This window comes from Mustelus asterias, chromosome 11 (assembly GCF_964213995.1).
Source record: "Mustelus asterias chromosome 11, sMusAst1.hap1.1, whole genome shotgun sequence".
Taxonomy (NCBI): Eukaryota; Metazoa; Chordata; class Chondrichthyes; order Carcharhiniformes; family Triakidae; genus Mustelus; species Mustelus asterias.
Genome location: NC_135811.1, coordinates 88,442,557 through 88,466,644, shown reverse-complemented (window position 1 = coordinate 88,466,644; position 24,088 = coordinate 88,442,557). Strand labels below are relative to the sequence as shown.

Sequence of the window (24,088 nt, the reverse complement as noted above, 5' to 3'; positions counted from 1 at the left end):
TGCTTTGATCTAAACATTCTAGCGTAGGACCTCCTGATCCCCTGATCTTAGGTACCGGCATTACTCTTCCTGTCATCATTTCATGTGGGCTCAAATGTGTGATTCTGTTTTCCTGACTCCTGTATTGCATTAGAGCCAATGGCAGAGCATCTATCCAGTTTTTCCCTGTTTCATTGCAAATTTTGCTTATTTTAGCCTTAAGGGTCCCGTTTGCTCTCTCCACCATTCCTTGGGATTGAGGGTGATATACGCATCCAAACTTCTGCTTTATTCGGAGTGCCGAGAGTGTCTCTCTCAGTGCCCTTCCTATAAAAGCAGATCCATTGTCTGAACTTAATTGCGTGGGTATACCAAATCTTGGGATAATTTCTTTTGACAGGAAGTTAATCACCGTTCCAGATCCTTGATCTTTGGATGGCGTTGCTTCTATCCATCTGCTGAATCTATCAATAATCACTAGCATGTATCTTTTCCCTCTTACCACCTTTCCCATATCCACATAGTCCATGCATAGATGTTTAAATGGTCCTTCAGGAATGGGTATATGCCCTATTGGGGCAGTAATGCCCTCCCTGATGTTATTCTGAGCACACACCTCACACTGACTCAGTATGTAGTCAATCGAGTTTTGCAGGTATGGTGACCAGAATCCTTCCTTCTTGATCTTTCTAGCCACTTCTCCTCTTGCACAGTGGTCCACTCCATGCGCTTCGCTAATTAGTACGGTTAGTAATGATGTGGGTGCTATGACTAATCCCTCCCCATTTCTCCATATCCTGTCCTGTTGTCCCTGTAGTGCTCCTCTATCTTTCCACATTGCCTTTTCAGCTACAGAGGTTTCCTCCTGTAACTGTGCTACATCTTCTAATGTAATATGAGGTTCGATATCCCCCGTACCTGGCCCTGGGTGCGGCCTTGCTATTTCTACTGGGGCTATCGTAGCCTCAATGCATCCTGACGCTTCTTTAGCTGCCTTGTCGGCTTTGGTGTTTCCCTGTGTGATGCTGTCTGCTCCCTTTTTATGCGCCTGACACTTAATTATGGCTAATTCCCTTGGACCCATCATGGCCCTTATTAAAGCCCTGATTTGACCTTCGTGTTGTATTGGTCCTCCTCCGCTTTTCATAAATCCCCTTTGCTTCCATATTGCCCCAAACAGATGGCAGACCCCGTGGGCATAGGCCGAATCAGTATAAATTTCCAATGCTTCCCCGTTTGCTAGCTCACATGCTCTGGTCAATGCTTTAAGTTCTGCCAGTTGGGCTGAACAGGGCTGTTCACATTTCTCTGCTTCTATGACTTCAAGTGTTTCCCCTTTCTGTTCAACTATGGCATAGCCTGCGTGGTTTCCTAAGTGATCCCTGTAACATGAGCCATCTACATACAGTGTCCTTTTCCCTTCTGTCACTAGTCCCTCTGCTCTTAAATCTTTCCTCAGTTTCATAAATGTTTTTGCTTCTCTTAAGCATTCATGTTCTTCTCCTTCATGAGGTAATGGCATGTAATCAGCTGGATTTACTCTGTTGCACTTTATTATCGTGATATCTGGAAATGTGGTTAGCATTCGATAATGATGGATCCTAGCAGGTGTCAGCACAAATTTTCCTTGCTCAATCAATTCAGCTACCTTATGGTATACATGTATGTTTATCGGATATCCCATTGTGACCGTGGCTGCCTTTTCGTACGCCCACCAAGCTGCTGCCAGGCCTTGATAGCACGGAGGGTATCCCATCGCTACGTCGTCTAGCTTGGTACTGTAATATGCTACAGCCTGCCTTCGTCTACCCTTGCAATTTTCCTGCATTAACATTGCTGTAGCAAATCCAGCTTCTCTGTTACTCACAAATAAGTCAAAGGGCTTGTCATAGGTCGGTAAGGCCAATGCTGGTGCCTGTGCCATTTCTCTTTTCACATTTTCAAATGCGCCTGAAGCATCTTTATCCCATTTTAGTTTGGCTTTTAATTCGTCACACCCTGCCTCCTTCATTATCTTTCGTAGTGCCTGCGTTTTTTCGGCATAGCTTTCCACCCATTCTGAACTGAATCCTGTCATTCCCAAAAATGTCATCATTTGTCCCACCGTCTGTGGTTTCGGAACCTTTAGTACTGCTTCTATTTGCTGTGAAGCTATCTCCTTCTGTCCTGCTGATATTTCTCTTCCCAAGTATTCTACCTTTTTCTGGCACAGCTGCAGCTTTTTCCTGGAAACTTTATGGCCCCCTTCTGCTAGTCTTTTCAATAGTTTTAAACTATCCTTCCTGCATTGTTCTTGTGTTCCTGTGCATAATAATAAATCATCCACATATTGTATCAGTGTTCCTTCCAACTGTATTCCTTCTAAATCTGCTCTCAACACCTGATTGAATACATGTGGGGAATGTTTAAATCCTTGGGGCATCCTATTGTATGTGTATTGTTTCCCCTCGTACGTAAATGCAAAGAGATACTGACTTTCTTGAGCTAGTGGCACACTAAAAAATGCCGAACATAGGTCTATTACAGTAAACCATCTACTTTCAGGTGGTATATTTGTCATCAAGGTATAAGGGTTTGGAACCTCTGCTGGCATATCTTCCACTACCTCATTAATTGCCCTTAGATCATGCACCAATCTCCATTTTTCTCCGTCCGCCTTTTTCACTGGTAGTAGCGGTGTATTACACCTGCTCTGGGTTTCTTTTAATACCCCTGCTTCTATCAATCCCTTAATTGTCCCTCTAATTCCTTCAATTGCTTCTGTCTTGATTGGGTATTGCGGCCTATACGGCCCCTGACGTCCTATCTTTAATCTGACTTCAACTGGATTAGCGTTTTTGACCCTCCCTACATCCGTGTCCTGTCTGGACCACAACTCCTGCGGGAGAGAGTTCAAATCCTGCTCTAACCTCTCTCTCCACTCCAGTTCCTGTTTCTCGATTTGCACTCCTATTGTTATCTGCTTCGGTTTCCCAAGCATTTTAACATCCAAAATTATTTTCGTCATTTGTCCATTGCTGGACGTCCAAATATCTACATTGTCTGTCTGGACAAATTCTAAATCTTGTGCTCTCAACACCATTGGTCCTAGGTCTTTTGATCTGTATCCCGGATTCACTTTCAATGTGACATGTGGCTCCGCCCCAGATACAGAGAACCATTTGTTAACCCATTCATTCCTAACAATGGTGAGGGCTACTCCCTCTAGTCCGATTAAAATACTTCCTGACTTTATTTCCTGTTCTCGTCCTGCCTCCCTTTCCCATTTCTCCTGTATCTCAGGTTCTTGCCCTTCATCAAATATCATTGTACTGTGTAATTCTGTTCTTGGCCATTTGGCTTGTGGAACCCAAGTGTTTATAAGCTTTCCCCAAACTTCCCATATCTGTTTTTTAACTTGTTCCTCTATATCTCCCAACCAATATACATTAACCCCTTCCTTTCCTGGTATTTCAAGTGGATACATTCCCATCAAATCAATTCCTTGTTCGGTGCATTCTAATTTTAGTCCTAGACCTAGGATTGCATCCCTTCCCAATAGATTTAAAGGAGTTTTATCACATACTAAAATAGGTACATGGGTTGTCTTATTTCCAATGGTAACAGGCACCGGCGTCGTCATTCGAGCTAATGTTACTTTCCCCGAGAACCCCACAGTTTTTACAAACTGGTTTGACAATGGTAAGTGATCCGCATATTTCGTTTGCATGCACGTACATGTGGCGCCGGTGTCTATCATCATGGGGACCTCGATCCCTCCTACTCTAACGTTAACTATAGGTTCCTGCTCTGCAGTTTCTGTTATCTGTACGTGCTGTCCTACCATTTCGGGGTTCTCTGGGCCTCCCTATGGGGAATTCTGATGGTTTACCGGCCCTTGAAACATCGGGATGCTGTTTGGCGATCCTTGGATCAGTTGTTGGCCTGTCTGCTGCTGGTTTTCTCCCTGTCTGGGGAAATTCCGCGGGCAATTCCTTTTTATGTGCCCTGCCTCCCCGCACCCCCAACACACACCTGAAGGGCCAGGCAGTGGTCCCTGTCTCGGAGTCTGATGATTAACCTGTCCCTGTCCTCTCCGATTCTGATAGGGTGACCTACCACCTCCCTGTCCTTTCCCATTTCTATTCCAGTCAGTCTGACTTTGCAGGGCGTATGGGTTTTGATAATTTAGGCCATAGGCTCCTGGGTTCATGGACAGTGGGAAGGCAGAAATGTTATAGGTTACGACGGGCTGGCCTCCATCTCCGCTCCCCCCTTTGATTAGTGCAGGTATTTCCTCTGGCTTTTGCTCCACCATCATTGGTGCTATTTTTCTGGGTGCGAGATCCTCTTTTGCCTTCAGTTTATCCTTGCTTTTAATCTCCTCCAACTGTGCCTGAAGGAGTTTACGTTGTACCTCCTTCAGCTGTTTGTCTGCATTCTTTTCATCTTTGCGATGTCTCTCTACTGCATGGGCAACATAATCCACAAACTCTCGGTAATTTTTTGAGTCCAAGCCCACCACTTCCTCCAGCCTTGTCTTAGCTGGGGCTGGCAAGCCCTCTAGGATTGCAGCCCGGAACATGGAGTTGGTCAGTGGGTCTATTAGAATGTCCCTCTCCGTGTCCCTTCTCCACCTTTTTAATTGATTCTCCACATACACCGCTGCATTCTCCTCCTCACCCAGTGGCTCTCCCTTTAGGGTTTTTACATCCATTCGATTGGGGTACATATCCCGCAGTGCCTGCCAGATGTCTTGGCGGTACTGGTCCATTAGTATCCCATCCACCGCTGGGTCATAAGCTGCGGTCGGGATGCCAGCACGTCTCATTACTTCCGCCATTTGGTCCATTCCTAGCACCTTTGTCAGGAGAGCTTTGATGTCGCCCAGTGCCATCCTTTTTCCCACCATCCCTGCCTCCAACTGTCCAATCCACCTTCCAGCCCCATCCAAAATATTGGGTAATTCATTAATTAAATTAGGCAAATCCTGACCTGACCAAGGGATATACTGCGGTCTGCCACCCTTCAGAATCACCGGGAATACCCTTTTCCCTCTCCTATCCACATCTGGAAACTTTACAGGTGGGTGCCTTTCCCGCCTTGATTTTCTTTGCACCCCTAACACTGATTGCCTCCCTTCGTCTTCACTACTCTCTTCTGTTTCTCCTTCCGTCTCTCTCGCCATTCTACCTTCCTCTGGGTGCTTCCACCTCCATCCTTGTGATGTCTCACTTGCATACTCGCAAAAATCATTTCCTGTTTTCCCCTCATATTTATTTCTAACATTTTCTCCTCCCTCTTCTCGTTCTTTTTCCTTTTTCATTACCTTCTTTACCCATTCCAAAAGTTCTACCACCTTTACTTCGTCCTCCAACTCCTTTCTCCTTTGGTTCAGCCCATCAAAAGCCTCTTCTGTTTTTTTAGCCGCTTCCTCTATACCTTGTTTCTTTTCTCCCTCCTTTCGTGCCCATTCCTCCTTCGTCATCTTTTCTATGTCATATTCTCCCTCAAAATTCATTGTGCCTGATATGACTGGGTACAGTCCCGTGGAGCTCTGTTTCTCTAAGTATGGGGGTGGGGCTACGTTTGGATCTTCCAATTTTGCTTTTTCCTCAAGTTGTACTGGCATCTGCATTCTACCTCCCCTCCATACCCCTCTTCTCTCTTTCCCTTCTTGTTGGAATAGGGCTAATATCTCTAACTCCTTTTCTCGCTTTTCCCTTCTTTTGCTCGTTTTATCCTTAATCTTATAGTTCTTTATCATTCCCTTCTGGTCCTCACACCTCTCTGTGGACCATGTGCCTTCCTCCGGCCACTGTGTATTGGTCTTATTTGTTCTTTTGGCCCATTTTTTAGAGACGTGTTCTATATCTCCCCTAAGGGCTGGGAACTTATCCCCTAACATCTCCACTGGTGTCTTAACTTGGTGCGCCATTACTCATCTTTTTGGATCACTGTCGCAATTTTTGTCACTTAGTCCGTCAGAGTTAGGTATCACAGTGATTATTACTTGCTGTATTGTTTTTCCGTGCTCAGTCCCCTGTTTACCTTTCCTTTGGATTTCTTTTGCCAATATCTGTAATTCTAACCGGGGTCCTGATATCCACTTCCCCGTAGTCCCCTGTCCCGGCACTATTTTCCTCTCCCGGGCCAGAGGGTAGTAGGTTTTCACTTGCTCGTCTATGTGTATAAGAATCCTGTATCGGTCAGATCCCTTTATTAATTTCTCTAGGGTTTCCAATTTTATTTCGTCTATCCAATTCCTATCGACTACTCTTTCCCATTTTACATACGGCCACTCATTCTTTATCTCCTCTAAGTTAATTATGTGTGTAATCTTTTTCCAATCCAGTGTTGCTTCCGTTTTTTTTTTATTATTCAAAGATTAGTTATTTTCAATCTTGTCACCAGGCAGTTATGTCAGGGTAATTTTTCCAAGTTGTTAGTTATTACCCTACCTATGTTCCGACTCTCTCTCTTATTTCTGTCCTTCACGCTGTTTTCTCAGACCAGTTTGTTCAAATTGGTCTTTTACTTCCTCTATTCTAGCTGCTACTCCCCTTTCCTGTGGTTAAAATCCACTCCTGTGCTTTTGGCTACTGTATTAGGTCAGAGAGTGATCTCTCACTGATCTCTCTCCCTCTCGGTTGACGTCCCTTACCCGAGGTCCTGGGTAGGTTTGGACTGGCAGATTTTCCCACACTTACTCTCTTCTGGGCAAGTCGTGACCTGAAAAACCCGCTCCAAACCGCTTGACTTAACCTAATTGCATTACTTTAGCTTTCGGCCTTTTTCCCGTCTCACTTTTTACCCATTCACAGACAATACAGTATTCACAGCGCGCTTTTGCATGCAAAAATTCTGCTCTTCGGATCAGACTCAGTCTCTCAAAATTTTTACACAATTTGGTTTTACCTGTGCAGGATATCTTTTTGGGTTGGGGAGATCCAGGACCCGCAGAGAGCCGGGCGCACCGGGCCTCGAGAAAACCCCTTTCTGACAACAAGGATTTACATGCATGCAAGTCTGCTTACCTTGTTGACAGAAGGCCGGCTGGGGACTTCTCGGTTCCGGTTGGACCACCGTCTCCGCTACTCCTTCCAGATGCTTTTCTGGGCGATCTCTCACCAACCCTGCTAAGCAGCGCCAATTTTGTCGTGGTTCCCCAGGACGACAATTTATTCACATCAATTAAAACAGAGAGTCTGAGCAGCGATCTTCCAAGCAATAGACTTTATTTCTCAGCACAAGAGACAAAGCCGGGAACGTCCGGAACACTCCAAAGAGCCCTTGGGCTTACAATCTTTTATGTACATTTCAGCCTCCTATCTCAAGATCCTTATCTCCCTTTTACAGCCTGTCCTTGGTTGTAATCTTACCCTACAGCCCTATCTTTCTTTGGCCACCATTAATTTTAGTTGACCCTTTATCTGTTTTCTTTGCATTTGGTCGTTCCCTGTTATATCTCTTCGTTTCTTAAACCATGGTGGTTATGGCTCTTACCTTTATCTGACCTTTTCTGCTTGTACTATAATCGTAGTTTTGTTGATTTAGGCCGAAAGTGTTAGAAAGGACATTCTCTCTGCTGATTTTATGGTTTTATGGTCCACTATTAAGTTGAACCACCGAGCAGTCTTCCTTGTTTTCTTAAGTGACTGTTGTCTGCTTTCCTTAATTAGTGATTGCTATATTACTTCTCTAGTTCCTCCACTTTGATCATATCGACTACACTTGATTATATTAGTTCACACGAAGTTACTTTAGGTTATATACCCATCTCACTACTCACCTAAATCTGCTATATCATTTTACTAAAACCTGTGAATCTGAATTTCATACCTAGCTCATACAATATCTAATACAATTTCCCTTACAAGTGAATCTGAATTTCATACTAAACTCATACAATTTCCCTTACAGATCCTCCTTGATCAAAGACCACATGGTGCTCTATTAGCACTTCCTCAGTGTCAGAGTTACTCTTCCTGAGCCCTACTGTAAATAACTTGGCCTAGCCTGACTGTGCTTTCTTCAACTAATTCCTTTCCAATAACAAGACTTTGTTCCCTCCAACTATGACCAGGGGCAAGTAATAGGATGCATCATCATATTCCCTCCAACATTAACTTCACCTAACACTGAATTATTGTTATTGGAATAACTATTTACTTTCACACCAGTTTTGAGTGAGGGAATGTGACGTAGGAACCTCTTGTACTCGCCTTCCAAGATAACGGACAGTAGGAACTGCAGGCCAGCTGGTCTACTATCTGTCATAGGGTATAAAAACAGAAAATGCTGAAACAACTCAGCAGGTCTGGCAGCATCGATGGAGAGAGAAGCAGAGTTAATATTTTGGGTGGGATTTTCCGGCCGTGATTGCCCCGAAACCAGAAAATCCTGGCCCGAGGGCAACGGACCTTTCCATGGTCTGCCCCTTGTCAGCTACGATTCCCGTGGCAGGCGGAACGGGAAAATTCACCCCTTTGAGTCCATATGACTTCCTCAAGCTTTTACTAAGATCTTATGGCAGGATACTTAGAAAAATTCAAGGTAATCAAGCAGTCAGCATGGCTTTGTGAAAGGGAAATTGTGTTTAACTAATTATTTTCAAATTTTTTGAAGAAATTGCAAGTAAGATGGATAAAGGGGAACCTGTAGATGTACTTAACTTTTCAGAAGGCAGTTGTTCAGTTGCTAAGAGCTTATAGTGTAGGGGGTAATATATTAGCAGAAAGTAGGGATAAATGGGTCATAAATGTGACCAGTGGAGTTCCACAGGGATTGGCTCAGATGAAGAGACTGATGTATGGTAGCTAAATTTGCCAATAACACCAAGGGCGGAATTCTCCGGCCGTGTTGGTCTAAAAACCAGAAATTCCCACCCGACTGTCAATGGGGTTTCACATTGTCCACAACCCGCCCACTAAAATTCCAGTGGCAGGCAGGATAGGAGAATTCTGGCCCAAGATTCTTGGTCTGGACTTTATTGTTATTGAACCAACTTTGTTTACTCCTCCTGACCCTAGAGGGCAGCAGATAGGGCAATATAACAAAATGCCCAGATTTTGCAATAGCTAGGCAGCAGGGTGGCACAGCGGGTTAGCACTGCTGTCTCACAGCACCGGGGACCCGGGTTCAATTCTGGTCTCGGGTGACTGTCTGTGTGGAGTTTGCATGTACTCCCCATGTTTGCGTGGGTTTCCTCCAGGCGCTCCAGTTTCCTCCCACAGTCCAAAGATGTGCAGGTTAGGTTGATTGGCCATGCTAAATTGATTCTCAGAGTCAGGGGGATTAACAGGGTAAATACGTGGGGTTATGGGGATAGGGCCTGAGTGGGATTGTCGTCAGTGCAGACTCGATGGGCCAAATGGCCTCCTTCGGCGGCACGGTGGCACAGTGGTTAGCACTGCTGCCTCACAGAGCCAGGGACCCAGGTTCAATTCCGGCCTCGGGTGACAGTGTGGAGTTTGCGCATTCTCCCCGTGTCGGCGTGGGTTTCCGCTGGATGCTCCGGTTTCCTCACACAGTCCAAAGATGTGCTGGTTAGGTTGATTGGCCATGCTAGATTAATCCTTAGTGTCAGGGGGACTAGCAGGATAAATTTGTGGAGTGACGGGGATAAGGTCTGGGTGGATTGTTGTCAGTGCAGGCTCGATGAGCCAAATGGCCTCCTTCTGCACTGTAGAGTATCTATTCTATTCTATTCCCTATTGCCAGTGGTGGACAGCTATGGGAAGCATGAACTTAACATCATCCTTTTCCCTCCTCAGCATGCTTATGTCATGTCCCAGATTGAGTGTATACTGCATCCCAAAAAGTTGCTTCCTGAAAGAAATGTACTTAATTTGCATTTGAATGAACATTAATTGCTTTCAACCTCTTCCTAGGGATTCTTTTCTATAGATTTTTTTTCAAAAAACATGCCTTATTCATAAAATTCTGTAAAAGTGCATTACATAACAGTTCAAATCTAGGATTACATAAAGCGTAATGCAGTTTATTCTTTTCCAGTACAATACATGACACTTCAAGGTTCCTCACTACACTTAAAGCTTATCTATCCCTATCTTGCTGAACATACAGCGTGAGGGGTTTTACATGAGTTCCGACCCCTCCGTGTAACATGGTGGGATGGTCTTAGATTGTAGCTCTTTTGAGGCAGCTGCCCCAAGCTTTGCTGCGTCCCTCAGCATGTAGACCGTGGACATTGTGATGTGCCAATCCTCAGTCGGGGGCAGCTCTCTGTACTGGAAGACCAGTAGGTTTTGGGCAGAGCAAAGAACGCCTTTCTCCGAGTTGATCATCCTCCATCAGCTGTTAACGTTTTGGTGCATATCACTGGCAAGTCGGTAGAGCACAGAGTCCGACATTACGGAGCTGTTTTGGATGAACCTTAACAAAAAACCACTGCATCCCTTTCCAGCTCTGCTTTGTCAAGGCACATTCCAGAAGAACATAAGAACCAGGAGCAGGAGTGGGTAATTCAGCTTCTCGAGCCTGCTTCGCCATTCAATACGATCATGGCTGATCTCAGCTCGGCCTCAACTGCACTTTCCTGCCTGTTCTCCATAATCCTTCAACCCATTGCTAATTAAAAATCTGTCTATCTCCTCCTTAAATTTACTCAATGTCCCGGCATCCACTGCCCTCTGAGGTAGTGAATTCCACAGATTCACCACCGTTTGAGAGAAGTAATTTCTCCTCATCTCTGTTTTAAATCTGCTTCCCCTTACTCTAAAACTATGACCTCTTGTTCTGGATTGCACCACAAGAGGAAACACCCTCTCCACATCTACCCTGTCAATCCCCTTTAGCATCTTATACAACTCGATTAGATCTCCCCTCATTCTTCTAAACTCCAGGGAGTATAGGCCTAAACTGCCCAATCTTTCTTCATACGACAAACCCCTCATCACTGGAATCAATCTAGTGAACCTCCTCTAAGCCGCCTTCAATGCAACTACATCCTTCCTCAAATAAGGGAACCAAAACTATACTCAATGCTCCAAGTGCGGTTTCACTAATGCTTTGCACAGTAGCAGCAACACCTCCCTACTTTTATACTCCATCCCTTTAACAATAAATGCCAAAATTCCATTTGCCTTTCTTATTGCCTTCTGTGCCTGCATCCCAGTTTTCTGCGATTCGTGCACGAGGACACCCAGATCCCTCTGCACCGGAGCACTCCGAAGTTTCTCCCCATTTCGATAAAAAGTTGCCTTTCTATTTTTCTGACCAAAATGGACAATAACCTCACACTTATCCACATTAAACTCCGTCTGCCTCATTTTGGCCCACTCACCTAACCTATCCATATCCATTTGTAAATTGCTGATCGCTTTATTGCAACTTACTATCCCATCTAGAAGGAGGTGGGTGATGAGTTCTTTCACACTCCAGCTGCCTGGAGGATATAGTGCAGCAACACTGAGGTCCCAGGTGTGCCTGGAAGATTTGACAGGGGTTGGGGGGGGGGGGGGGGGGGCGGGGGAAGGTGGGGGGGGAGAGCTTCTCACCAGTAGCCAAGCTTGATGCATGTTTGAAAATTCTGTCCCCTGAATTGTCCACTTGCTCAAATCGTCTTTCCGTAGATTAGTTTTAAATTTGCCTCCTCTATGTACAGAACATGGTCTTTGTGTCGACTCTTCTGGATAAGGTAAAGAGGCTCACCATGGTCTATTTATCTAGTTCTATTTAGAATTCTTAAAGCAGCAATTACATAACCTTTCAACCTTCCCTTTTCTAGAGAGAACAAGATTAATTCACATAATCATGACCATTTCAATACTAATTTCCAACGGATTTGCATGAGAAATTATTTGCTAATTAGGTTGATTTGCATTTATATGGGTCTAGAAACTTAGCCAAGCAGTGTTTGTTTTTCAGGCGCTAAACAGACCCAAGTTCTCTAGAATAGTGGACAGGAAGCACACGTGCTTATTATAAGTTGCAATGCATTGCTTGCCATATTGACAAAGAACATAAAATCAACTTGCAGTGCCCACACCTGAAACAGGCATTAGATTGGGGAGAGGCGATGGCCTAGTGGTATTATCTCTAGACTATTAATCCAGAAACTTAGTTAATGTTCTGGGGACCCAGGTTCAAATCCCGCAGATGGTGGAATTTGAATGCAATAAAAAATATCTGGAATTAAGAATCTACGGATGACCATGAAACAATTGTTTAAAAAATCCATCTGGTTAGGGAAGGAAATCTGCTGTCCTTACCTAGTCTGACCTACATGTGACTCCAGGGCCACAGGTTGACCTGCACATCTTTGGACTGCAAAGTTTATTTATTAGTGTCACAAGTAGGCTTACATTAACACTGCAGTGAGGTTACAGTGAAAATCCCCCAGTTGCCACACTCCGGCACCTGTTCGGGTACACTGAGGGAGAATTTAGCATGGCCAATCTACCTAACCAACACGTCTTGTGGACTGTGGAGGAAACCGGAGAACTCAGAGGAAACCCACGCAGACACAGGGAAAACGTGCAGACAGTGACCTGAGCTGGGAATCAAACCCGGGTCCCTGGCGCTGTGCAGCAGCAGTGCTAACCATTGTGCCACCGTGCCGCCCCACTGTGGGAGAAAACCCACGCAGACATGGGGAGAATGTGCAAACTCCACACAGACAGTCGCCCAAGCCGGGAATCGAACCAAGGGCCCTGCCATTGTGAGGCAGCAATGCTAACCACTGTGCCACCGTGTTGTTCTTCACAACCTTAAGAAAATGTGATTTTTGCCCATTTTCTCCTACAAATTGGCTGTACATAGTTATCTAATATTTCTGCCTGAAACTTAGCAATATTACAGGCCACAAAACTTCATACATTTGGATTAGAAGCTTGAATTTTTGCAATGAGCTCTCGCAGCACCACCATCTGATGAATGGGTGAATCAAGTATATGATCTCTCTTTTCCTTATTCCAGCAGAAAAAACAATGGAGCATTTGCGACAGGCATTTTCGTATCATTGTGAAGACATCACAGTTCTCTCCCCTAACTCCCAGTTAGTCTAATTGCACCTCAATTTCCTTCCATCTCTGAGCGTCAGGGGTTCAAATTAATGCTGGCTCACTAAATCTGAGACCAGCAATTTTTCACCAATAGACCACTGCGGTAACCAGTAGATGTAACCATGGTAACTCCCTCACCATGACTACTCCGCAACAGCACAGAAGAAAATACAGTCATGGCTTGAAACATCTAAAAATGTACAGCAAATGTATGCAAATACTGCCTAAATGAAATAGAAACACACCAACATCCCCAATCTGATAAGGTGGCTGACTGGTCTTTAGTTGAAAGAAGGATTCATTGTTCTTTGCCACCATTTAAGTTGGTTAACCAGTAACCAGCACCAGTTTCTAGCACATTGCTGGCTTTATGAGATATTAGTCGGGTGGTAACCATGTATGCAAATATAATCTTAATAATCAGCACATAGACATGTTCCTCCAACTGCCTGTTTGCTGACTGATCAAATTTATGTTGATGCAAGCACTAATATCATAGAATCACAGACTCCCCACAGTGCAGAAGGAGGCCATTTGGCCCATCGAACCTGCACCGACAACAATCCCACCCAGGCCCTATCCATGTAACCCCACCCATTTACCCTGCTAGTCCCCCTGACACTAAGGGTCAATTTAGCATGGCCAACCCACCTAACCTGGACTGTGGGAGGAAACTGGAGCACCCGGGGGAAACCCACGTGGACACGGGGAGAATGTGCAAACTCCACACAGACAGTCACCCGAGGCTGGAATTGAACCCGAGTCCCTGGCGCTGTGAGGCAGCAGTGCTAACCACTGTGCCACCCCAAATATAGAATCATAGAATCATACAGTGCACAAGAAGGCCATTTGGCTCATCGAGTCTGCACCGACCACAACCCCACCTAGGCCCTATCCCAATAACCCATAGGTTTACCCTAGCTAGTCCCCCTGACACTAAGGGGCAATTTAGCGTGGCCAATCCACCAAACCATGCACATCTTTGGGCTGTGGGCAGAAACCAGAGCACCCGGAGGAAACCCACGCAGACACGGAGAGAATATGCAAACTCCACACAGACAGTGACCCAAGCCAGGAATCAAATCCAGGTCCCTGGCGCTGTGAGGCAGCAGTGCTAATCACTGTGCCACCGTGCTACCCCGCTGTGGGACTGTGGGAGGAAACCCACGCAAACATGGGGAGAACGTGCAAACTCCACACAGATAATCACCCAAGCTGAGAATTGAACCCGGGTCCCTGGCGCTGTGAGGCAGCAGCTCTAACCACTGTGCCACCGTGCCGCCCAGTTATAAATTTGGAGGCGGTTCGACATGCTCCGTAGAATGACACAGAATGCACAGCACTGAAACAGGCCAATCCAGGCCGCTTCCGTCCAGGTGTGCTGGACCTGGGCCTCCTTCCCATCTCACTCTTTCAGCATAACTTGCCGTTCCTTTAACCCTGGTCTACTCCATCTGCAACTACAGTCGGTTTGACTCAGTGATGGTTCCAGGAATTTCTGTTGTTTCTGTAAATCAGGAAAGGCAGCTCTTGTTCAACACTTTCATTTTTTGTAACCTCTGATAACTTGCTGAAAGATGGTTCTGGTCACAGTAAGCATTTACCATAGAATGTTTTAATTGCAGTTATCACACACATAAGAACGTAGATATTGATTCTCTTTGATGGATCATTGCTCAAAAAAATGCTTTGAGGCCTTTTCACGTTATTCTTCTCAGTCACTTCCATTGAATCCCTCCTCGATATTATTTCATACGTATGACATATTTATAAATAAAATTATTGATGATATAAATTTAGGATGCAAGAGTTTGAAAATGTGTCTTTTAATAATAATTACTGAATAGTTTTGACTAAGATTGGGCGGCATGGTGGCACAGTGGTTAGCACTGTTGCCCTGCGGTGCCAGGTACCCGGGTTTGATTCCGGTCTCGAGTCACTGTCATAGAATCCCTACAGTGCAGAAGGAGGCCATTCAGCCCATCGAGTCTGCACCGACAACAATCCCATCCCAGGCCCTATCCCAAGAACCCCACGTATTTACCCTGCTAGTCCCCCTGACATTAAGGGGCAATTAAGCATGGTCAATCAACCTATCCTGCACATCTTTGGAATGAGGGAAAAAACTGGGGCACCCGGAGGGAACCCACACAGTCACCCAAGGCCAGAATCGAACTCGGGTCCCTGGTGCCATGAGGTAGCAGTGCTAACCATTGTGCCACCGTCTGTCCCAATCATATTCCCAATCCCCTTTGTCTGTGTGGAGTTTGCACGTTCTCCCCGTGTCCACGTGGGTTTCCTCCGGGTGCTCCAGTTTCCACCCACAGTCCCAAAGATGTGCAGGTTAGGTGGATTGGCCATGCTAAATTGACTCTCAGTGTCAGGGAGATTAGCAGGGTAAATACATCGAGTTACAGGGATAGGGCCTGAGTGGGATTGTTGTTGGAACAGGTTCAATGGGCCAAATGGCCTCCTTCTACAGTGTTAGAATTCTATGATAAAACTAAAGCCACCATTGTCATAGATGACCACAAGCTGCTGTCCCCTTATCAGGGGGGAGAGCTGACTGGTGGTGATTTGACCTGAGAATCACCACGCATCAGGCAAGGTTGAGAAGTTGGAATCTTCATGAATAATCTCAGCCCATATGGGAATTGAACCCATGCTGTTGGCATCGTTTTGTATTATGAACCAGCTGTCCAGCCAACTGTGCTAACTGACCCCCAGTTGGACAAGAACTGGGTTGAATAGCAATTGAAGTTAGAAATCCACTTTAAAGCAATAGCAAGCTGAATGGTAACTATCAGCCATTTGAGCCATGGCTCACGGTAATCTGGCTTGCCTCTGAACCAGAATGTTGTAGGTTTAAATCTGACTGCAGAGACCTGAGTGAGTGATCCAGGCTGACTCTCCGGTGCAGTGCTGAGGGAGAGTGCTTCACTGTTGGTGATCTTATCTTTTGGATGAGATACTAACCCAAGGTCCTATCCCTCTCAGGGGAATATAAAGGTACCAGTGGTATTATTTTGAAGACATGCAGGAGAAAGCATCCACGGTGTCCTGGCCGATATTCATTTCTCAATTAGAATCTCTAGTTATGTGGACATTTTTATTGGACACCTTTGGACATCTTGGCATAGCTGTTTGTGGGAGCTTGCTCAAGGTGGCTATCATGTTTACTACATGCACAGTGCAACAGTGACTGCACTTCAGAAGTACTTCATTGACAGTAAAGTGTTTGGGGCACCTTGCGTTCATGAAAGGCGCTATATTGATGCAAGTTTTTTTGTAATTTTTAAGGAGCAGATTTTTCAACACATTTTAAAAAGCAACTTTATATAAAACTGCGAGAGTTTTCGTTGCATGAAGTGACGCTTTGTCCAAACTTCTGTTTATTTTTTTCTATTCATTGATGGAATGTGGGCATCGCTGGTTCGACCAGCGTTTGTTGCCCATCTCTAATTGCCCTTGAGAAGGTGGTGATTAGCTGCATTCTTGAGCCGCTGCAGTCCCTGCGGTGTAAGTCCACCCACTGTGCTGTTAGGGAGGGAGTTCCAGGATTTTGACCCAGCAAGAGGGACTGCATTTGTGTTACGGGGCCAACCTGATTTTCCTTTCATTTCAACAAATCTACTTTCACATCAACAAATCTGGGTTTCTTTATAAATGCGTTTGTGAGTTTGCTACAAATAAGCAAAAATATCTCTCAGCCTCTTTAAACAAAACTAAAGACTGCTAACAATTTCTTTCAGGTCAGAAAATACATATTTGCAGCACATTTTGCGAGTAGCCTTCAGTCTGAGGGCTGCTCTCAAAATGTGCTGCAAATATGTCCTCAGTCTGAGGGCTACTCACAAAACCTCGCTGCTCAACCTCACTGTCTGCGGAACAGAAGTGAAAGCGTAGGTTAAGATGTTGGCCAGAATCTTCCAGATGTTCACGCCGGCGGGATTCTCTGGTCCCGCTGCAGTGAAGGGAGGTTTGGCTGAGCGACAAATTCTCCATCCTTGCTGGCAGCGGCGGCAGGGTGTGAATGGCTGGAATTTTCCAGCTGTGCAGTGAAATTCGGTGAGAGAGTTAAGTCATGTTCATACCTGATGGCCAATGTCAATATAATTCATGTTGCCATTGGATGACTCAATGATTTGAGAAGTCCAGGATCAAATTGAATAAAATTTGACAATTGTTATGATACTGAAATGTTAACGTTGTTCTGACAGGTGTTCACAACCTACTCCAATGAAGACTATGACAGGCGAAATGACGACGTGGACCCCATGGCGGCGTCGGCAGAGTACGAACTGGAAAAACGCGTGGAAAGATTGGACCTCTTTCCTGTGGAACTTGAAAAGGGTAATTTGTACTGAAGCTCCCAAAAATAACTCAGTCTTTTTTAACCTTCGTTCGTATTGAAGATAATAAGTATTTAGAGTGATCATAATGTTCTTTAGCACTCTAATTTTGGTGTCTGGTCCTCATGCTGCGGAAATGATTAATAGAACATGGACCAGACGAGACGCATGACGCTACTAATCTGCTAGCCTGCAACACTGGAATAAAAATGGAAAAGTCCTCTTTTCACCAACTTTTGGAAGTATTGGTATAAATTGGCAGAAGCAGTTGTGGAAATTCATAATGTAACAGCCTATGTTCACAATGGCATTAGTGCACTCTGGGTTTCCAACATAAAATTCCAATGAATAGATAGATATATATATATGTGTCTTTATGTTGCACGTGACTCTTCAGATAGAAAAGGGTTAGAGGGTGGGGCACAAAGTTATATGTTGAATTTTTTATCTAATATTTTGACAAAACTGATGGCAAATTGAGTAGCGTTCAGGTAAAGTTGATTGGAAGGTAGGTGTTTCTCAATGGCACAGTGCCCACTCTAAACCTCTCTGCGCCCTTGCTTGCAATCAACCTGTTCCATCCTCTCCACTGGAAGAAGGCTCACAACACCAGGTTAAAGTCCAACAGGTTTATTTGGAATCACGAGCTTTCGGAGCGCTGGTGATGAAGGAGCAGAATGTTCAAACTCCACAGGGACAGTGAACCGAGGCTGGAATCGAACCTGGGTCCCTGATGCTATGAGGCAGCAGTGCTAACCACTGTGCCACCATGCCGCCCTATCGTCAATATCTCCATCCTTCATAACTAACATAGCTTACCCCTCTTGTACAATACTCCCACTGCTTCTGAAACTTTCAACGATGTTTCGCATACAAACATACGAAAGCTCGTGATTCCAAATAAACTTGTTGGACTTTAACCTAGTGTTGTGAAATTTCTTACTGTGCCCACCCCAGTCCAACGCCGGCATCTCCACATCATGGCTACCAGCTCTCCATTGACTGTTCTCCATGGTTTCAGCCCACCGCAGTTCCTCTCTTATCTGCCGCACCAAAGCCAGCACACCTCTTGCTGCTGTTTCTCTCCTATCCTTACAGTTTCTTCTAATGTGCACCAACTTTGCATCCTTGGTCCTCTCCGATTTGCTGCCTTTTGTTGATAATATTTGGTAACCAACCTCCGCCCACAAATCCAGCTTTAATTCTCCAGGGCCATTCCCGTCCTGTTACTCACTGTCTAAATCAAGCCCGGGTGGTCCAAAACCTTCTCCAGCTTAACATTGGTAGGAATGCAGCCATCTTGTTCAGCTGTTATCAGGCACTCTAATCCCCATCCCGATACCCAACAGAACTCAGCCCAACCACTTGTCCAGGCAGGATGTGACAGTGCACAACTTCAGCTTGACTCAGAGTCAGACTTCAGATCTTACACTCGATCACAGAATCCCTACAGTGCAGAAGGAGGCCATTCGGCCCATCGAGCCTGCACTGACCACAATCCCACCCAGGCCCTATGCCCGTAACACCACATATTTACCCTGCTAATCCCCTGACATTGAGGCCAAATAAGCAAGGCCAATCAACCTAACCCGCACATCTTTGGACTGTGGGAGGAAACCGGAGCACCCGGAGGAAACCCACGCAGACACGGGGAGAATGTTCAAACTCCACAGAGACAGTGATCCGAGGCTGGAATTGAACCTGAGACCCTGGCGCTGTGAGGCAGCAGTGCTAACCACTGTGCCACTGTGCCGCCCTATCGTCAATACCTCCATCCTTCACAACTAACATAGCTTACCCCTCGCGTACGATACTCCCACTGCTTCTGAAACTTTCAACAATGTTTCGCATACAAACATACGAATAAGGAGCAGGAGTAGGCCACTTGGCCCCTTGAGCCTTCTCCATCATTCAATAAAATCAAGGCTGATCTGATTGTAACTTCAACCCCATTTTCCATGCATACGGGTCCTGAGTGGGGGTTCCATGACCGTGGAAGGGATTCCTTTTTATTATTTTTATTCTGATCTCTCAGGAGCTGATGTTGCTGGCCCACCCCACTCTGAGCTCTGACAAAGAGTCTTCTAGACTCGAAAATGTTGGTTCGATTCTCTCCCCACAGATGCTGTCAGACCTGCCGAGATTTTCCAGCATTTTCTGTTTCTTGTTTAAGTTGTAAGTGAGTTGCTTGCTAAACTGAAATGTACCTCTTTCCAACCGTAGATAGTGATGGCCTGGGCATCAGCATCATCGGAATGGGAGCTGGAGCGGACATGGGGTTGGAAAAACTGGGAATATTTGTGAAGACGGTAACTGAAGGGGGAGCTGCTCACAGGGATGGCAGGTATGGGTTGATTTGTTCCAATTAACATATGGTTATTCATACTATTCTGGAATGCTGTGTACCTGTGCAGTTTGTGATACAGCCGCAGATGCTAATTATTGGCCGTTGATCTTGAAGAGCAGTGACACCTTTCTTAAACAATCAAATCTTCTCAATTTGCTTTGATATTTTTATGCAGCTTAGGAATCGTTAAATATTTTAGTAAATAATTAGCGAAGACTGGAGGCTAAAACTGTAAGTGCCTCATGATTAATTTCCAAAAAGAGTACTTTTTGAATCGAGAGGTCATTTCATAGAAATCATAGAAACCCTACAGTGCAGAAGGAGGCCATTCAGCCCATCGAGTCTGCACCGACCACAATCCCACCCAGGCCCTACCCCCACATATTTACCCACTAATCCCACTAACCTACGCATCTCAGGACTCTAAGGGGCAATTTTTAACCTGGCCAATCAACCTAACCCGCACATCTTTGGACTGTGGGAGGAAACCGGAGCACCCGGAGGAAATTTAAGTCTCATTTACTGTTTGTACTGTTCACTGATAGAATTAACTTGTGCCAAAATCATAATGATTTGCTTATTGAAAGAAATGCTTTCATCTATATCTTTAATGCAAAGATATGAATTGCCAACCTCACATGCATCTGATTATTTAATAATTGGACTTAATGGGTCAAAATTCCATGATATTGCTGTGTCACGTGTTGGCATTGCAACAATTTGTTGATGGTTAGAGAGATTGGGCTTGTAAATGGGAAGAGCCCTTTGCATAGAGAAGGTACAAGACTGGTTATCCTAATATGAAGGTGGGGGGAGGATGGCACAGTGGTTAGCACTGCTGCCCCACAGCGCCAGGGACCCGGGTTCAATTCCAGCCTTGAGTCGCTGTCTATGTGGAGTTTGCACGTTCTCCCTCTGTCTGTGTGGGTTTCTTCCGGCTACTCCAGTTTCCTCCCACAGTCCAGAGGCATGCAGGTTAGGTTGATTGGCTATGCTAAATTGCCCCTCAGTGTCAGGGGAGACTAGCAGGGTAAATATGTAGGGTTACGGGGATAGGGCCTGGGTAGGATTGTTGTCAATGCAGCCTTGATGGACTGAATGGCCTCTTTCTGCACTGTAGGGATTCTATGATGAAGTGGTTATCAGAGGGATCAAACAGCCAATATGCGGCAATCTTATTGTTATGTAGCTGTGGTATTCTGGAATATATCCCAAGCGGACTTGATTTGATTTGATTTGATTTATTACTGTCACATGTTAACATACAATGAAAAGTATTGTTTCTTGCGCGCTATACAGACAAAACATACCGTTCATAGAGAAGGAAACTAGCGAGTGCAGAATTGTATCTAAACGGAAGCTGGTATTCCGCGGGGTGGAAGCTGAACATTATCAGCTTTAGCAGAAGTCACCCTCTCCAGACCAAAATTACATTCCCAAAAACAGCTATTCTCACTTTGAAATATATTTGAATGGCACTGCACTGAACCTCAAAAAAACAAGCTCTGGCTATCTATCTGGATGAGTCATTGAGCCGAGGGAGCTGCAATATTTCTCACGATGTAATGAATAGATAACACTTTCAATGCAATTATAATGGAAAATGCATGTATGAAAGGCAAACTGTCTTTCGAGTAATTTATTGGCGACACTGTTGGATTGGCTTTGAACTGCGGGAGGGACGGGGTGGGAAAGTAAATTGCTGGTGTCCCCCAGCGTTTTACCTTTAAGACATGTCCCAGCAGACATTTATTTATATTGCTGTTAAAGGGAGCTGCCGTGTAGCTAGAAACACGCCATGTTTTAGGATGTGGTTATTCAGCAACCCTACTGAAGGGAACTGTGAAAGCAGAAGCGACTGGTTATAAACAAATCACTTACAGGAAATATCAGACTTGCTTGCCCAGTAAAAAAAAACGATGGCAGTTACTTAGAATTTTATTTTTAATGCAGCACGGTGGCACAGTGGTTAGCACTGCCTCCTCACAGCGCCAAGGACCCAGGTTCAATTCTGGCCTCGGGTGACAGTCTGTGGGGAGTTTGCACCTTCTGCCCGTGTTTGCGTGGGTTTCCTCCGGGTGCTCCGGTTTCTTCCCAAGATGTGCAGGTTAGTTGGATTGGCCATGCTAAATTGCCCCTTAGTATCCCAAGAGTGTTTCTTCACCCAGAGAGTAGTGAATGTTTGGAATTGACTACCGCAGGAAGTAGTTGAGGCCAAAACGTTGTCTGATTTCAAGAAGAAATTAGATATAGCTCTTGGGGCTAAAAGGATCAAGGAGAAAGGGGGGGACCAGGATATTGAATTTGATGATCGCCATGATCAAAATGAATGGCGGAGCAGGCTCGAAGGGCCGAATGGCCTACTCCTGCTTCTAGTTTCTATGTTTCTAACCTCGGCCTTTTGGCTAAGATCAAGTGTAGTTATGAGGATGCTGCACTTGGTTGAGGTCATTGGGTTGCATTTAAGCTTCATATGTTTCATATGAAGCAATTTTTAAAAGCGGTATCTCGGCCTTTTGGCTACGATGCAAATGAGATCAAGCCTTGGAGGAGGAATTCTCCGCCTACTCCAATCAGCTTGGCTCATGCAGATCAGGCCCAAGACAGGGTAGAGGATTGCATGCCCTGTCTTGTCAGCCTGGATCGGAAATGTCTCAACTTGTTGAGACTCTGAATTGGACTTGATTTGATTGAATTGGAAAAGTATAAAAACAAAAGATGTGTAGGTTAGATGGATTAGCCATGGTAAATGTGTGGGGTTACAGGGATAAGGAGTGGGGAGGGGGTCTGGGTAAGATATTCTTTCAGAGAGTTGCCTCCTCTGCACTGTATGGTGTCCTTTGATAATTTTTTTTTGCCTAGATTGGTTTGAGTTCAGATGAAAGAGGTACAAGCTTTTCTGTGTGAATGCTGTCACGAAGTGATGTTTACTCACATAAGCATCTCCTTGATCTTAATCCTGTCTTTAAAAATGTCTCCTATTACAGGGCTGCTTTCCTCTATAATCAGCTTCTGACTGAGTTACTGAAAGGAATGGTCATATTGTGGTGGCACAGGACAATATGTCTCCTGTTTTGGAGAGAAAGGCAGAGTCACTCAATAAAATGATTGTATTTGACATGTCCAAATATGCAGCTCTGTAGATAAACCATATGCAGTTTAACACAATGGTTCTAGCAAGGTAATTTCTTATCACTACTAGTATTTGTGTTCTTCACAGAGATTTATGGAGTCATTCATGACACACAAAGAGGTCATTTAGCTCATTAACAAAAGTAACAGACAGAGAGAATCATTACATTTGGTATAGACAAGGTGGGTAGCCTGAGGCTTTTTCCCAGGGTGGAAGTGTCAATTACAGGGGGGCACAGGTTCAAGGTGAGAGGAGGAAAGTTTAAGGGAGGTGTGCGGGGGAAGTTTTTTACACACAGAGCGGTGGGTGCTGGGAACGCGCTGCCAGAGGAGGTGGTGGAAGCGGGCACATTAGCAACATTTAAGAGGCATCTGGATTGGCACATGAATAGGGAGTGAATAGAGGGATACGGACTGAGAAAGGATAGAAGGTTTCTTTTAGTTTACTTAGGGCATCATGATCAGCACAGGCTTGGAGGGCCGAAGGGCCTATTCCTGTGCTGTACTTTTTTCTTTGTATTTCTCAACCTGTTCTTGTGGGAACAGACAATTTAGAACATGAGAACATAAGAACTAGGAGCAGGAGTAGGCCATCTGGCCCCTCGAGCCTGCTCCGCCATTCAATAAGATCATGGCTGATCTTTTCATAGACTCAGCTCCACTTACCCGCCCACTCACCATAACCCTTAATTCCTTCACTGTTCAAAAATTTATCTATCCTTGCCTTAAAATTTCCTTTCTTAACATTCACCTGTTCATGAGTTTGATTAAAAGGGAAATGAAAGTTAGTTTTCAATAAACTCCAGCTGCAGTTTGTGCTGCAGCTACTCGAAAGGACGCAATAGTCACTGGAAATATTTGTGTGTTACGGTCAGTTATTAAAGCACAACAAATTGCTTCTTATCCAGAAACAGAAAATCTCTCCCACTTTGGTGGTTCAACCTGACCACGTTTGCCCAGGACAACAGTGCAGTCCATGTTGATCATAACATTCACTCTTTGGCCGGGTTTGCCAGTCTGCCCAATGAGAGTTGGGGGCGGACAACATGTTGGGAGACGAGAAACCAGTTTCCAAATGGCGTGAAATGAAAGCGGGAACTTGTGGTCCCAGCCGTCATGGCAGGATAATGGCGGGTCACTATTCCTGCCAGAAGCTGTCGGGAAGCCATCTTGCATCTCATGGTCAGGATTCAAATGGACACCTGGCAGGAAATTTCACCCCTCCCCCCCCATCCCTCCGCATCTAATTGGCCGTGCCACCAGCAATATTT

The 24,088-nt window shown here is 45.1% G+C and overlaps 1 protein-coding gene across 1 annotated transcript in view; it reads left to right on the top strand.

The window, feature by feature from the left end:
- The window catches only part of LOC144500642 (neurabin-2-like), a 275,662-nt gene that overhangs the window by 150,728 nt on the left and 100,846 nt on the right, over positions 1–24,088 (top strand). Inside the window, exons 3-4 of the mRNA XM_078223903.1 lie at positions 17,207–17,339; positions 19,562–19,682. Coding sequence (XP_078080029.1) covers positions 17,207–17,339; positions 19,562–19,682 — 254 coding nt within the window. The remainder of the gene's footprint in view (positions 1–17,206; positions 17,340–19,561; positions 19,683–24,088) is intronic.